General features: G+C 44.4%; 1 protein-coding gene across 1 annotated transcript in view; it reads right to left on the bottom strand.

Annotated features, from left to right (window-relative positions):
• Window positions 1–14427, bottom strand: part of cdon (cell adhesion associated, oncogene regulated) — a 30703-nt gene extending 16276 nt beyond the window's left edge. The window contains exons 1-2 of the mRNA XM_019887303.1: window positions 13997–14427; window positions 1338–1477 (exon numbers count right to left, since the gene is read on the bottom strand). Of these exons, the coding sequence (XP_019742862.1) occupies window positions 1338–1410 (73 nt within the window). The 5' untranslated portion in view covers window positions 1411–1477; window positions 13997–14427. The remainder of the gene's footprint in view (window positions 1–1337; window positions 1478–13996) is intronic.
• Window positions 14428–17486: the final 3059 nt, after the last annotated feature.

Genomic DNA, 17486 nt, shown 5'->3' with positions numbered 1-17486 from the left:
ATTGCTTACAACCTTTTTTATTTTCCATTTTAATTCTTCATTTCGGGGTAATAATCAAGGTTTGGTTGCGATTATCAGGTCCAATCAACACACTGCACTGAATAAGGCCCTGCTCTTTTAGGTCAGATTTTTTTAATTGTACTGATTTATTGATTTATTAATATTATTATTATTATTGATTTATATATCCATCCATCCATGAACTTGATGACTTTTACAAGTGGAAATGAGAATTGTACCGCTTAGTGTCGACATGGTTAAGGAGTCTGCTCCAAAAAAAAAAAATTTCAGTTAAGATGGAAGTAACACGTCCTCTTCAATGTTGCACCGCTATGTGCAAAGCACACAAAGACACGAGTGGGAGGTTTTGCTTTGCCGCCATGATAGTAAGAAACTTCCAAGTTGAAACTCAGCAAGTACAACTGGAAATGACGGTTGTCAAATTAGGAATTAAACTATGGGAGGAAAACATACGTATATTAAGTCACATCACATGTTTCGTAATTGCAAGGCTCCCAGCTCCTCGCTCCTCAGAACACGAAATGCGACACGGATGTTGTTGTCACGCCGCCAGATTTGTTGCCGGAAAACATGAGTCCACAGCTACAAATGTCCGTGCGGAAACACAAAAGTGGACAAGCATTGTTTCTAGGTGCCGCAAACATGGATTTTAAAGTTATTAAAAAGTTTCAAGGCATGCATCTTTGTTTTGACCAATTTTTGTGGTTGACACAACCGAGTTGGTTGACATTTTTTCCCAGCCCAAGAAATGATAAACATTTTTCCTCGACCACAGTGGACTCCCAAATACTCAACCTCGGCACCATTTGTGGATTTAATTTCAATTTTTGCTTTTGATTTGTTGCGATTTTTCAAGGAAAATATTTATTGGAGATTCGTTTTTGTCGAATATTATGGACTTACAGTTTTTTTTTTTAACCACCCGCCTAATGCAATTGAATGGGTGTTAATTATCAACACATTTGGATTGATATGCAGGACAGTTCCTCAGCAATGTAAACATTCTGTGTGGGTTGATCGGTAACTTTTATGCAAGAGAGTCTTATGTATGCATTGAGAAATTTATGATGAAAATTGGAATACATTAAGAGCACGTATGGATGTATTTTGTCCAGATTTAAAACTGAATTTTTGTCATACATGTGGTTAGGAAGTCTGTGGTCCTATGTGTCACCCCTTCCCCTCCCCAGTAGCACTGATGAAAAATTGCGGCCCCCTCCATCATTTCCGCTGTCCATTCCTGAGGCAGACGGAGAGACAGAGGGATACACAGACAGACAGCTAGCTAGATCGTCTTATAACCAAAGGCAACTGACGTGTGCAGCCGAAGAGCAGGGCCTGGCTAAGACACAGCAGAGCGCACAGGAGTACCCTGAGGCCATCGTCCATGGCGCCCTCGGACCCCTGCCGGCAGCCGTGATCGGCCGGTGTGCACGCCCTCCTCCGATTGGCCAACCTGGAAGAAGAGGAGGAGCAAGAAAATCAAAAAGACATCAGACACCAGCTTGCAGCCACGGCGACGAAAGGAGACAATGGAGAGCATCTCTCTAATCTTCACGTGGCACCACTTGACCCCCTTCGCGGGCTCTGCGGCAAGGACATCAACAGTTTTTCCACTTGGGGCCACGAACAGGAAAAAAAAAATACAAGAAAGAGAGGGGCCCACTTCACTTTGTGTTTATCAAACATCCATCATCCATTTCGTGATGTACAAGATTAATTTGGGTGACAGGCGGAGTCCAGGCTGGGCTGGTCGTCAGCCAATCACAGGACAAGACAAAAAAAATCGCCCTGAATGATTTTGAAAAAGAAAAAACGAGGGGAGATTTGGAATCAGTGTTAAAACATTTTTAATCTTGAAGTTTATGTTTACGATCGGGACAGAGCCTACTTGTATCTCAAGGCTCCACTGTACTTCCTTGGCAACAATCTCGATTGAGGGAGTGTCGGCCACTCTCTTTATCTCACTCTCACGTTCTGCGTCCCGATAGGTTCACTCTAGCCTGACGTTCCAGTGGTCCTGGCTTGACCAGCCCAAAAAATGGGGCGTAATAAGAAGCATTGCTCCTTTTCAAGCAGCCCCCACCCACATCTCCTCCTCCTTCTCCTTATCCTCTGCTTTCCGAGGGTAATCCAGGGCCAGGCTTTGATCCCGGGGGTTCCTGCTCGGTAACCTGGTCTTGAGCACCACAATGGCCGCCCAGCTGTGATATTGATGCCAATGCTTCAGCGGAAGAGCCAAGCCGAGGAGGCAAATTAAAAAGATGACGAGTGTCGGGTTGGGGGTCCTACAGGGAGTGGGAAGGGGGGTGCTAAAGCTCAGCTAAGGCAATTGTTGGTATGCTACATAAAAGCTGCTTTTGGCAAAAAGTAGTCGATTCAGTCACAATATTGTTAAACTGTGATTTGAAAGTAATTTCGTAAAATAGTGATAGTACAATATTACAATCAAACATACGCACACAGACAGATTTGCAAACACACACACACACACACACACACACACACACACACACACACACACACACACACACACACACATTCTTGGAATAACAGGTGTAGAAGTGCTTAAACCAACAATGAAAGCACTAAAGGCAACGTAGTTGCGATTTCAGCGTGCTACTGTGCAATCTGGCTTCAAGAATACTTTATGCAGTCTCACATCAAAACCCGCATTGCCACGCCACATGCTGCGACAGGCCCCCAGCTTGCTGGCTTCATGATATATAATTACAATAATAAGACACGAGGGGCCTACAAAACATGCGCCCGCTAACATCGTCCCTGTACTTCACACCGTGAGTGGGAAAAGTATGGCCCGTTATGTTCTTTAGTGTGGCCCACCGAGCATTTATTCTATCCAGACTACTACAATATTTGTTGCAATAATGTAGCCCTTTTTGCATCAAATTGGTCAATTAAAATGTATATTCATTGTTTATGTTTCTATTCGTTGATGTCCTTAAATTTCAGTCAAACTACTCATTGGAGTACATATATTTTTTATTACCGCATCGGCAAATGACCAGGCCCATCTGTCAGTTTTAAGAAATCCAAAAGTAGCCCTTGAGCACAAAAATTTGCACCAGGCCTGCGCTATATGATAACTGCCTTCCGTTTCTGAGAGCGCTATGGCGACAGGTCGCCCTTGTGTAAACACACACACAGCTGCATATCGGGCCGTCCATCTGGCGCTGCGAAGGAAACGCACGAGGGCATCCATCTTCCCGCCTATCTAGTTGACTTTTCTCTGATATCCGTCACCATGAAGACACACACACACACACACACACACACACACACACACACACCACTAGGATATCTGGTGTCAACCCCAAAATCCCATTAGCGAGGTTCCGACTGATGCTGGCGGCAACGCATGCTGAGGGTTAGGCAACCTGTCCCGTCAAGACCGGCCATTGATACGGTAAAGCAGCAGTCAGGAATTGTTGTGTTTTGGTTCCAACTGTTGACAAGTGAATTCACTTTCTACCCACTGCGGCGAATATAAACCGTCACATTATTTTAACAACAAGCGCTACTGGTCTACTGCAACTATAATTGCTGATAAAGCTAATGCTAACACAACAAAAGGGATATCTAGAGTGGTCCACCTTTAGTATAGAAAAGAAAGGAGCTTATGAAGCAACAATAGCAGCAAAAGTAATTTTGTTTTTCTTATAACTATATAACGGCAGGCAATGCATGATCCCTGAGGAGTAATGTTAGCATAAATGCTAAACACTAACACCACGGTATATGTGTACAGATTGGTCCAAACACTATTATGGACTGAAAAGCAGATGCTCTGGCATCACTAAGGTAACAAAAGAGACACTTTATTTTATGACTAACTTGAACTAATTTAATGGGCCAGATGTGGCATAATACTCTGAAATTCAACACTAGCAACAATGCTAGGGAATAACAACACAGAAAAGATGCCCAAAAGTATTATAGACTGAAAAGTAATGTTTGGGCATTACTATGGCAAACCAAAGTCACTTTATTTTACTTGTACCTAGTGAAGTTGCTGCAATTTATGCTCCAAATACAGCATGTAACTCTGAAATGTAACGTTAGCATAAAGGCTTAGGTTAACACCAGAGGAGAAGCGTTCAGGCTGGTCTAAAAAGTATTATAGACCGAGAAGCAAACGTTCTAGCATCTCTTCGTCAGCAAAAGTCAGCTTATTTTTCTTACAATTTGCCAACAAACCATAACTTAAAAGATCCAGGTACATTATACATATAGTACAACTCTGAGATGCTAAGAGGTAACACCACAGGAGATGTGTCCAAGCAGATGATCTGGCATTACTGTAGCAGCAAAAAGTCAGTGTTTCTTTTTTTTTTCCTCATAATGGCATACAACTCTGTAACGTAATGAAAATGAACCATTCCCTGTCAAAGAGACAGCACCTTCTATTCACTGTGCTGCGGAACTCCAACGCAGGCACGGCACCATCCATCCCCCCCGCCAGTGGATAAGAGGGAGCTAAGGTCCTGACACAGGAGAAAATAAACACACTGACAGGTTGCCCTCGGGGAAAGCAGAGGAGGAGCGGGGGTTCAAGTTTAGGGGGGTGTTAGAGCACCTGCACAAACTCCTTAAAGCCCCATCAGCCCCCATGTGGGCCCAGCCCATATCCCTGTCCCATTGGGTAAACAGGGACAATAAAAGGCGATGCGGTGGAGCATCAAAGAGCCGCGGGGCAGAGGCAAAACAGGTCACAACTGGTGCTCTTAACTCCGCTTCACATGACGCCACAGCCGGGTGGAAGCCAACGACAAACAATGTGGGCCAGTGGAAATGAGATCAAATCTCCTCACCGCACTGACACCGACACAGACACAGAAACCAAATCCAGACAACTGTAAGACGCAACTTGGCATTGAGGGAAAGGACAATGTCAGGATGATTTCAATGTCACTCCTGGTATGGCGGTCGACTAATCTGACCTGCGAGCAGAAGCCGACCAGCGGGCTATACCCCGGACCTGCCCGCACTCGCCCCTCGGATCCGCGAAGGGAGTCTGCATTCCTCAACTCAACACAGAGGCAAAGCCAGCGGAAAGGACAGATGCAATGATGTGAGATAAATGCAAAAACAAGAAGACGGGAAGACGGAGAAGGGGATGAGGGTTCGGAGAGGTGAATATTTATCAAGCACCAATTCCCCACCTTCCCCTCCTGCCACTCTTCAACACCATTTTTTTTTTCTTAGCATCTCAGATATGGGCCGCATTCGTATCTACTCCTGCCAATAAACGCACTGATGATTTTGTCCCTACTGCGGTGGCACATTGACTTACAAGGTTAATTCCAAGACCCAGTTCATGTAAAGTGTCAGTGATGTCAACAGTTAGAGTCATGTCGGCCAGTAAGTTTGCGTGTGAGCATCTGAGAGTCGACAACGAAGGCGGCGCAAGGGTGACGGCGAGGTCAGGTGAGTCTCAGGGCCCAATAATACCACGGCCGTGAAGCCATGGCTGCGATGCAGGATCAAGAACGAAAAGCAAAGGCCCCAGAGAATCAGACAGTCGCATCCCACAAAGTCCTGTTGACCAAGGACACACAGTCCCCCCCACATCATTCATTTCCCTCCCCACATCAACACTTCCAAAACCTTTCCCAAAAGTGCCAGGACCGAGACTCGGGAGACAACGCAAATTCTACCCTGAGGCTTTTTGGCCGAGGGAGCAGAGAGGCTAAAGAAGGGGAGGAGGCTGGCGAGACCATAGCTGAGTGGTACAGTATGTAAGGCTGCTCTTAATTGGAGATTGTTCTGCAATGTCTCGTTTCCCTTGGGAATCTGTGAGGGGGGAGGAACAGGGCCAGTGGGAGGTACGCTCGTTTCCCAAGGTCCTCCAAGAGCCGGATTAGCCAACAGTGACGAAACTCAATAAGGGCCTCGGACACGGGAAACGGATCCCAGAGTATCGCCGCCATACAAGGCCACCTCCGGACCTTTTGCAAAGTAACAAACAACCTAGCGCCTTTGTGGGAGCGCTTGGGGTCCTTCCAGCTGACTTCACAGGCCTTTCAGCCCACAGCGGGTTGCCTGCTCGGACCAAAAGGTAATTCCGATGTAAGAGAGGAATGCCCGACTGGGCCCTCTTGCCCGTGGGGAGTGTTATAATACCCCCCGACATGTGCCAAGAGTCTGATTCCTTGAGCCAGGTGAGACATTCCTCCAAGCCAGCCTTGACTCCAGAGATGATGGGGAAAAGGCGTTGATGCAAGGGGAGGATCAAGTTTGCCAGAAAGTCCACCTTCAACGAGGGGAGTTGGAATCTGTTGTGTAGGGCATGCAGTGATCTGATCCAGCTGCCATCCCCCACATCCCCCTTAACTCCCGACTCTCCTGGATTTCATCAGTGCACATGTCTCTGCGGCAACAAGCGGCAGACAACAGTCTCTGGTTAGCCTCCTCCTGATAGATCCGTGGCCGATGCCCAAAAAGGTTAAAAACAAATATTAGCATGTGTGGGGGGGTTTAAGAAAGTCGAAAGACAACTTATGATGGGAGGACCTTGCGATAAATGGGCCTATGACGTGGATTCATGGTGCTCACATTGCGGGGGCAAGGGGAGGGCGAGGATTTACAGGATGGAGAACCTGCTCTGCAAACGCTCCGGTTGGCCCGCCAGAACAAAAACAAACATTTGTAAAGAGGTTAAATATAATTAGTCTTCCTCACCGGCGCACAAATCTCTTGCAAAAACCCAAACAAACCAGCACCCAAAGACAAATATGCATTCCCAAACAGGGTGCGCAAACGCACCATATGGTTTGTCTAAATGTTTATCCTCGCTGCTCTTGCGTGTTGTGCGCCAATCAGGAGATCACAAAACAAACTGGCTGGTGTCAATAAACAGACGCATCAGCCGCGTCTTAGCTTCCTGGCACTGGCTCAGAATGTCTAAAAAGTCCAACATGTTTCGGTCGCGGCCAAGAATAACAAGAGTTCACAACAAGCGAAACATAATAACAGAGAACGCATGGTCTCGTGTAACGCATGCCATCTTTTGTAAGCTGCTACTGTGGATCTCAACAAACAACCGTAAAAGAATACAAAGAGGACGAGGTCAGAGGCATGTTACAGTCATACGAAATCGGACAAATCTTGGTCACTCAAATCGTGAACATTTTCACACATTTCACTTTTTGATGCATTTAGAAAATTATGACCCTTAGACAAAAACATCCCTTCGAACCAGTCGCCTGACTGCTCTACGACAGAAGGCAGGACAAATCTTGGTCACTCGAATCGTGAGCATTTGTTTTGGCCTTAATATAGCCTGCCACCTTTCTCATTCTGGGTCAGACAATAGCTTATTTTGGAGTCAGAACAGGAAGCAAAGTTGTGACCAAATGTCACAGTTTGTATGATCGTCTAAAATCGCAACGACTTTTGGAGTCTGCTGTCTGGTGTTTGCTGCCTGCTACTGTAAAGAAATGGAGGAAAGAAGATGCGAAGAAGACGAAAAGCTATCTGAAACAAAATAGGCATTTGTTGCAGTCATACGAAAAATGGTCGAATGCGGCACGGCTCAAATTTTGGTCACGACTATTTAGATTCATGACATATAAAAAGACCAGTAGAAAAGGAACAGAATGAGGTTCTGTCAGGTTGGAAAAATTACCACATCAATATCGGTAATATTACACAATTTGGTAGCATAATAGAGAACGCGTGGTTTTGTGGAGCTTGTAAACTGCTACCGTGGCCCGCAATCGAGATGACAATGATTGATTGTTGCAAGAGGCCAATATTCCACAGATCGGTGCCAAACAACCATTGTTGAGTCGGGCCTGTTACTCCCCTATCCAGCAGGCCGCCGAAACAAAAAAGGCCCTTCCAACCAGTCGCCAATGGCCGCGAGTTTTGGCCTGAATATAGTCCTGCTGGTCTCCGCCAAAACCAAAGTCAGATGTGACTCGCTGGCTCTCGAAACATTTGAAATAGAAAACTGCGGTCTCTTGCAAAGAAAAAGGCAAAGTTAACTCGGGGCCTGCCGCCGAGTCATATTTAGTCGGCTCACTTACGGGAATCGCACAAACACGAAGATGCTGAGGATGCAGGAGAACTTAAGTCAGCACCAGACACAATGAACCTCGACCGCCCCTGATAATGAGAAGTTTTTTTTTTTTTTGTTTTGCGTCAAAGCTCGCCATTTCGCTCACCCTGGTCTGGTCCATGTGGCGCTTTGCAACATGTTCGATGCACATACGGCACATTACAGCTTGCCAAAAGGCGCTCCCTCAGATGGTTCCAAGTACATAATAAAGGGTATTTACAGTCACTTCAAAATAGCGTGGCTTAAGGAGGCGGCTTCACGCAGCTCAGACTAGCTTGCAGCCGGTTGAAGAAGACCCGGTTTGACATAGACTTCCGCGATCACTTCTTGAGTTGTGTGTTTGTGGTTTGCATCCCCTTATCGTTCTCGGTGTATATTTAGAGCAAGTCTGTATTTTCATGACACCAACAAGCAAAACCTCAGAGACGAAGCAGACCTTCGAGCCGGGCCCGCATCCAGCCGGTACCGCCTCGCTCTCCCTGCCTCCCAGCGGCTGTTGCAGAACATCTGTTCCTGCTGTTTGAAAAAGGTTGCTTGTTTGCCTTCACTATCACTCCAGCCCATGTTTCTCTTTTAATTTTTTTCAAAAGCCGTTACAGTAACCCCCTGCTGAAAGGCAAACTGTAAGTAACCAATGCCCCTTTCAAAATATATATAATTGCCTATATTAACAGTGTGAATCATGAATACTCTACACAACAAAGCTTGTATCTCAGTTGAGAAAACTTCATACACATCTACTTCCTTGTCACTAATAACTGTACTACTTTCATATTCAGATCGGGCTTTCGCGGCATCTTCTGGCATTTCAGAAAGAGCACAAAACTCGCAATAGGTGAGTTTTTCCATAAATAAAACTTAAAGTACTTGAAGTCTCAAGTACTTGAGATTGGCTGGCAACCACTTCAGAGGGTGTAACCTCGCCTCCTGCCCGAAGAAAGCTGGGATAGGCTCCAGCACCGCGCCTACGACCTTCGTAAGCATAAGCGGCTCAGGTAATGGATGGATTTTTCCTTACTTTCCAAGAGAGTCGAGTTGAAAAGAAGCACCAAGGTCTTTAACCCTTTCAGGGACAGCGGTTACTAGAATGGACAGCTTATCATGTCCGATAAGCTGTCCAGTGTAGGTTACAGTGGCATGAAAGGGTCAAATGTCTGAATCTCTATTCTGAAGGTGTGCCCTCACCAGGCAGCCATCATGGACTCAAATTTGAGAGTGGGTCGTCATTCTCAGTCGTCCCCCCACCCCCCTGCTCCTCCTGGCTGCTGGGTGTTGTCAGCACCCGGAGGCTCCTTGATCATGAGGGCTGTTTGGCACAGCGCCCACTACTCCCCTTCCACCCCCCCAGCTTCCACCCGGCAGGGGCCAGGGCCTTGATATACAGGCGCTGGTGTTAGCTAACAAGCAGCACTCGGTGGAAAAGTTGAAGAGATCAAAATGCAGGGAGGCTAAATTTGAATCATTTCGCCATTTAGGATTTAGAAGGCGATTTGGAGAGCCAGTCATTCCCTACGTCAAAATATTGTGACAGTGATGAATAAAAATAGGAGATTTATCTAATGCTTTTACGACTCTCGGGACTTCTCCGAGGGAGAGGTTAACTCAGTGACAGAATCAAGTGCGAGCTCAAATAAACAAGTGAGCCATGCTTTGATTTAGGCCCTCGATTTAAAAACCGAGGTCCACCGTCTGGACACGAATTGCGGGCTGTATTTGTATGCTCTTTCTGAAACACCATGTTAGCGGTGGAGAAGCGACGATTCACCACTCACTGACGGTCATATGGCTTCACAGAGAACAGAAATGTCATGGAAGAGTCCAGCCGAGGTACACTACAGGCAAGCAAGCCTCTTTGTGGTGAAAATGGCAGAGTGGTAAACCCCTCAAGATGATGCAGCGAAAGGTCCAGATCGCAATTGGCAGTGGTGCTGATCAGCTGCTAATGGCTAGTTAGTCAACACATACAGTAACTAAAGAGAAAGAAATATTTTGCAATAAATATACTCTATTTACAAAAATGGTAGTATTGATGTATTATGGAGTCAAAATTGTATAAAATGGTTCCTAGTAAAATAGTAATTGGTATTTTTACAGCTTCGCCAGCATGCTCATGCTTCTTGGTGCCTTTTTCTTTTTTTTTTTTTAAATAACCACATTTTTAGCATGACGTTTACATTTTTATTTTGTATTTTCACTTGCACTGTTCAACCAGAAATGTTTAATTTGATATGACATTCAAAATGGGAGTGGAATCCTTTGCAAGACCTTCCGGCTTCATTCTCCCTTGCACTGTTCCTTTAACTGTGATAAATAAACAAACAAACAATAACAAGCAACCTTTTTTCTAAACATTTTCAACTACCGGTAGCTTGATTAGCACGCTACATAGTCAATTGGCGTACCTAGCAAATCATTAACATGAATGGTAAGCAGCAACTGAATGGCTTACCATACCAGGCACGTTGTTAGCATAACAAGCTAACGGGATTAGCAAGTGACATATTTTGCTAGCTTGACGATGCAGGTAAAAGCTTAAAAATAAACTTTTATCTGCTTTCTGATAAGTGAATGTGGGGGAGGTTGGGTAATGCTAATCGCACAGAGTACTACTACTTGTCCTTGTTGGTATGGAAGCCCAGCGGGTGGACGTTAAAGGTCTTGCGTGGTTCTAATGTGCATGTGTGCCTGTGTGAGCTCGGTACCATTACACACTCCCATTGAAAATTGCCCACTTAACATAGCTCTGCTACGGCAACATATGTTTGTCATTAGCGGGAACACTAATAGTCAAAAAGTGGATGTGCGCGCTCCTAATGGCATCGTTGTGCTTTGTTCCCGGCCTGTACGATAAGAGTCGGGCCAGCTAATGACTTATTAATGTCCCTCCGTAGAAACAAAAGACAGGATTCAGGAGGGCCTGCTAATAGACGTGTTACCATCGCAGCACTAAAAATACGACGGATAGTCTGATGATTTAAAAACGACAAGTTTATGCTGAATTTGACTTGGTCCACGCAGGGATTCCCCAAACTGTGGTGCGCACCCCCGGAGGTGTGAGAACTGTTTTATTTGCAAGTTTACATGACTCAAGAGTACGCATTTCTCAGCCATTAATGGCAATGTTGATGTTTTTCAATTCTGAGGGCAAGTGCAAAGGAAAAGGAGGTGCACCAACTCAACAATTAAGACACAATGTTTGTGCAGAAACTCAAGTTATACAGGGAAAAAAATAATCTGCAAGTTTGTGGAACTAAACATGATGACTTTAAGAGCTATTAATGGCTTTGTTTTGAAATATTTTTTCTTAGTTTTCGTTTTTTTGTTTTTAATGGGGTATTGAGGGTGCACCAACTATGTTGGGATGTTAAAGGGCATGGCTTAAAAAGTTTGGGAAAGGCAGATTTACAGATATATGTCTGATAATAAATCTACCTATTTATCTAACTATTCCCAGCACTGATTCCTAAACAATGGTGTGCGCACCCCCGGGGTGTGTGAACTGTTTTATTTTTATTTCTGGGTTCACATGACTAAATATGATGCCTTTCTCAGTTATTAGTGACAGCTATTAATGCATTTGAATGTTTTTCTCGTTTCAGAGGTCTTTGCGGGGGAGATGAAGTGCACCAACTCAACAACAACGATTCCAGGTGTGGGGGGGGGGGGGGGTAAAACTCCTGTGGAGTCATATGTCCAAGTGGGATCACCTCGCTCCCAATGGGGGGGGGGGGGGGGGGGGGGGGGGGGGATAAAACCTGCAGGCTTGCGTGACTAAGCATGATGTCTTCATTGGTTATTAATGGCTTTGTTTTGACTTTTTTTTTGTTTGGAAAATTTGTGAAAGGGGCATTTACAGCTTAGCTTTCTATTTTATGAAAACCCTCATCTATCTTCCTATCTCTACCAAGGATTCCCAAATTGTTGTGTGCGCAGCTCTACAGGTACATGAGAGGTGTTTTTAGTTTAGTTTCACATTGCCGTAACCAAACATGATGCATTTATTGATATATAAACATCTTTGGCTTTACTTTTCTTTTTTCTTTATTAAGATGTGTGCCCTAGTGATGCATAAGAAGCAGGTTTTGTTTATTTTCAGGTTTGCATGACTACACGTAATGCCTTTATTGTCAAATAATGACCTTGTTTTGACTTTTTGTTTTCGAGAATGTGCGAGGGACAAAGGAGGTGCGCTAATTCGACAATGAAGACGCTAGGAGGGAATTTGTGCAAAAACAGCAGTTTTAACGACATTTCAGGGGGAAGAAAATGAAATTAAACTTCGTAATGAAGATTTCCACATGATTCCACACGACAAAAGAGCAACTAGCCGATATCAGCGATCCCTGAAAGGATTTGAAAGGTGTCGGAAGTGTCTGCTGGTCGCCCATTGACACCACAAAGCGGCGGCCAGCATTTGAACTCGGAGGCGTTTTTTTATGCGCGGGCAGCCATGTGTGTCGCACTGACGCTCCACTCTCATTGGATCCTTTGTTCCCCATCACTTCTTTGGAGTGTTCACTTTACTGACAAAAAAAAAATTTTTTGAATAATACATGAAACTGGATGGCCATTCATCAATTATCCGGCAACGTACTTAAACTGCAACAGTAATGATGTGAATGTGACATAATAATCAGTGACAAGAAAAAAAACAAGTGAATGCATTATTGATGACTGATTCGGCCACAGATGTCAAACTGAAGGCCCAGGGGCCATAATTACCCTAAATTAGGGTTAAGAAAAATGTGCATCAGATGTACAGTAAATATATGATAAGTATTGTTTATATGCATATGGCTTTACAGTTGAAATCGTCCCTTTTTGTGCAATTTTTAACATAAATTGACTTTTATTCGTGCAGATTTGACCTTAAACTCAATCAAAAGTGGTCTTTGGACATAAAAATCATGTCACACGCTCGATTTAAAACAATCAAACCTCTGAGCTGAGAGGGAAACTCAAAATGTTTTAGCAGTAGATTTAATGTGGCGGAAATATGGCTCCCCAAAGTGTAACTGTAAGTTTTCTTTTGGTACAAAGTGATGATTCAACGCTCCATGTTTGGACTTTTTTTTCTATGTTGTTGACACCGGCACGCCAACTGAGGACATAATAACCATTTTTAGACATGTTCTCTGGATCAAAAATACTTTCTTCTGCGTCTCAGTCACCTGGAGGTGTCTTGTGAGTAGTTGTGTAGTAATCCAATGTCAATGTGAGGAGCTAAAACAGTTTTTGTCTGCGTGCTTATGTTTTTAAAATGTCTTATTTCATCATACATATGAATACGTGTTGTGTTGAATCATTATAATGGTACTTAAAGTAATTTTAACCTTATAATTTCAGTTGATCCTCAAATTATATGTTCAGGCTTCTTCTCTACTTATTTCCTTATCTTCCTCAGTTTACCTAAAATGTTAAATAGTGGGGAAAAAAATAAGATTCAACACAAAAGCTGCCCAAAGTTCATTTTTAAATACAGTCACACATCTTTTCAACCAACCGGATTCTTGCTCCGGTATTTGTCAGAACTTTCCCTGGGCTTCAATGTGTCTTGTCCGGCCACTGAGCGACCACACTCCCGTCACTAAGGCATGCCTTTCCCGGGCCTCATCTAAACTATGCCCGCGCCAGAGTGAACCTTCCATGGCCATAGCAAACATTCACCGCTCGCTCACTCAACAAGGCTTCCATAGAACCTCTCTTTGCTTGGCTCTCGGTAAGTCTTCGTCGGCCACTTAGCGAGTTTTCCCCCGGCGGCTCTCCGAACCTCAGACTTCCATTTCGCAACACTCTCCGGTCACTCAGCAAGCCTTCCCCGGCTCTTCTCCAAACGTTTCTGCTAGCCAGACGGCCAGCCAGTCATTCGGGCCCCCACTACCAGTGCCTTACCTCTATTCCAGAAGCACTGGTTGCCGGGGGATGTATCAGCAGCCAAACGCATTCTCACGGGGGAAAATCCACGCGGGGCCCTCCATTCCACGCGGGCGACACGGAGACCACCGCACCGGTGAGCGTGGAGCCTCTCAGCTCCGCGGAAGAGTCCCCAGCTCCGGGGCTAGAGTGTGACAAATGGCGAAATTGGAGGGAAAAAAAAAGCCGGAATTGGTGGTGGACGCTGGAGCACTTTTCACTAGTTATTCCACTGCGTGTATTAAAAAAAACACTTTGTTGGCGACACACGGTCACTTGTCAGGAGCCGCTGAGCGGAGGCGCTCTTCCGCTACACTCGCACCTCTGGAGCCAGTGTCGAGTACCTCCGAGGATCATAGCAGCAGCGGCTAGGCTGGAATGTCCCAGCCCCTCTCGCACGTTGCTCCCACCAGGAGGAGGAGGGAGGAGGGACAGTAGGACGTTGGGAGGCGGAGACAGGAGGTGGAATCTTGGAAGACGACAGCGAGGAGGAGGCCGAGGACGGAGTTTGTTGCCCGCATGGATTGTATGCCTTAACATTTGCCAGTTTGACCTGCTTCACAAAACGACACAAAGTTGACTTAGATGGACTGTATGTAATTCATCAATCTTAGTGGATACTTTGGTGTCATCACAAACATTTTTGCTGAACGCCCCGATCCTTAACACCTGCATAACATTTTGCAAATATAATTTGAAATCATAGGAAACGAATTGCATGTCACTTAATTGTTCAAATGTAAGTGTATACTGTATATACACAAGTACGTTTGCACTAATACATATGAACTAATGCGTACGTACAAGTACGTATGTGTGTAAGCGCAAGTCCGTATGTATGTATGTATGTATGTATGTATGTATGTATGTATGTATGTATGTATGTATGTATGTATGTATGTATGTATGTATGGTGCATCTAATAACTTCTTACAACAAATTATCATTATTAGCATTATTATTGTAGTGATATTCATGTATTTGGTTTACAGTAATTGAAAATATTTGACTGAAAGAGAACTAATATAGAATTCTTATGTATAATAATTTGTGTTCTTATTCGCATGCAATTTATTCATATGAATTTATTTCTATGAATTATATCTGTATATTAATTCAAAAATCTTGCTCATCTTGTTCATGTCATTGCATTTTTCAATTGTTATAATTATATGTGTTATTACCATTATAATGAACTAATGTAATCGGATTAATTTATCTATATTGATTTAAAACCCATTATATATAAAACAACAGTATGGCATTCTTATCATTTTATAATTTAATATTTTGTGTTATAGTATAATCATGACTGCACATGTGGTATGTCGTATATCAAAATGGTGAAGTAACTAATTTCTATTCAAATATCTATTTATATTAGTTTACTAGTGTTATAATTTGATTATGATTAATAAACCATTATGATCATCAGAACACACTGAAGGCCGATTTTCCACATTGTGATTGTTCGGGCTTAAATAGTCGTTAAAAGTGGAAATTTCCAGTCATTTGCATCATCAAAAAACACATAATCAAATAGTGTTCTTGACTGGGCTCATTAAATATGGGGGTGTGGTGAGGGGTCAGTTTTTGGCACCGCAGTGCGACTGAATGTTGGTCGACGGGGACTGTGACACAAGCATGTGTTGTACATATGAACATGAGTCAACAACATGATCACAGAGGCCATTACACGTCTCAGACGGCAGGTGCAGCCTCGGTAGGTCCAAAGGCAACAGAACAGCAAAGGTCTCACGGAAAGAGAAAGAGACGAGAAACAGCAAAGGAGGAGGTAGAATACTTCCATTTGCCCGAATTCTGTCATGATCCCACTGCTATGGCAACCAAACTAAACAGGATTTGACCTCAGTCCATAAAGCTTCTGCAACAGGCCTAAGAAGAAACCTGCTTAATTTAAAAGTACAGGAGTTGAAGTCGAATCCGTGTACTTACCCTTCCATTTGTCCACTTTTCATGTGGGATTTGACTCAAGCGGGTCTTAGCTGGTATTTAAGCTTCATGTTGGTCATACATTTGACTAAGAAGATAAAATAATCGACAATCTGGAGAATCATTCAAAATGTGATAGTGAATATGTTCGTCTGGCGAATGCAAGTACAGATATTGAGTGCATATTGTACGGTGGACCCGACGCTATTGTGACACGAGCTCACCCATGACCATGGCATGTTTTTTTCTGTGGTAAATATTTAAATATTTAGGTGGCCACACAGAGGATTTGGGGTCTACCTCCCAGTTCTAAGGCTCTGGGCTCAGTGCAAGTCTGGCACGAGGACTACTCTAAATCTACGCAGGGGTGGGCAAGACTAAGTTTTGGTATTTTTGCAGACCCGTCTAAGCCAGCGCAAAAAAAAAAAAAAAAAAAGGGCGGGGGCTATGCGCCATGGTGGGTGTGAAGGCAGCAAATATTGAATCAGCGCCAATCGAAGAAGCTTCTCTCATTTCCTTCAAATGTTTTTATGGTTTTATAAACAACTGCAAGCAGACCTTCATGAGCGGATGAGATAAAGCTGGTTATAGGGAGATCACAGATCTGTGAAATGGACACTTGGAGACCACCTTTCCCCTGGATTGGAGGTGTCCTTGTGACAATACTTAGATATGGTTCCAGCAGGCGAAAAATGTACTTTCAGCCATCAAATTGTTAGGTGTGCCGAACGCACCTCAGAGGAAAAACCTTCAGTCCACCAGATTGCCCAGCATGGCGCAGAGAGATGAACCAAATTCCTCTCTCCCAAACTCATCTGGGATAAACTTCAGCTCACCCGTGACCCTGAACAGGATTTTTTTCTGCGATTCATTAAAGGAAGTTTCCACAAAACATGAGCAGCCATTATCAACTAGTTTGTAGTGGCTTACGAGGGGGGCGTGTTTTATGAGAGCTCCATCTTTTCGTCCCTCTCTCGCTGTGACGGGCCGCTTGGAGACGTCTGAAGTTTGGGGAATGAGGGGGTGGTGGTGATTGGACACAGTCGCATGTGAAAGGCCAGAGAGTCCACGGGGGAGCGGGGGTCCGCACACAAAAGGCCAGGGAGGGGCCAGCCGTGCAGGAGGGGCCACCGCTGGGAACCAAAGCTGACAGCACAAACACCGCCCTCACCCTCAACTTACCCCCCCGCAATCTCAGCAGTATTTACTCACGTATGTGTGCTGGGACCTCTGACCCACATTTAACTGATAGGAGGCTTGTTTGGTCCATGTCAACAGATTACAACACTTTCATGTTGCATTTGAGGACTTCAGGGAAAACAGAAATATCTCAAACTTGAATCCATTTTTCGTAAGAGCTTGGTCCGAATCACATGCCTGCACTCCAAAAACGAATTTCCTCTTTGGATAGTCCACTGGTGTGGCCGCTTTAGAGTGCCTCATTATCAGCCATGAGTGCATGCATGTCACAGAGAGAAAGGTGGACGAACAAGGAGCGGGAAAATGTCTGACGTGA

Source organism: Hippocampus comes, unplaced genomic scaffold (assembly GCF_001891065.2).
Source record: "Hippocampus comes isolate QL1 unplaced genomic scaffold, H_comes_QL1_v1.1 scaffold194, whole genome shotgun sequence".
Classification (NCBI taxonomy): Eukaryota; Metazoa; Chordata; class Actinopteri; order Syngnathiformes; family Syngnathidae; genus Hippocampus; species Hippocampus comes.
Note: the sequence above shows the minus strand (reverse complement) of the source record. Positions and strands in the feature narration are given on the sequence as shown.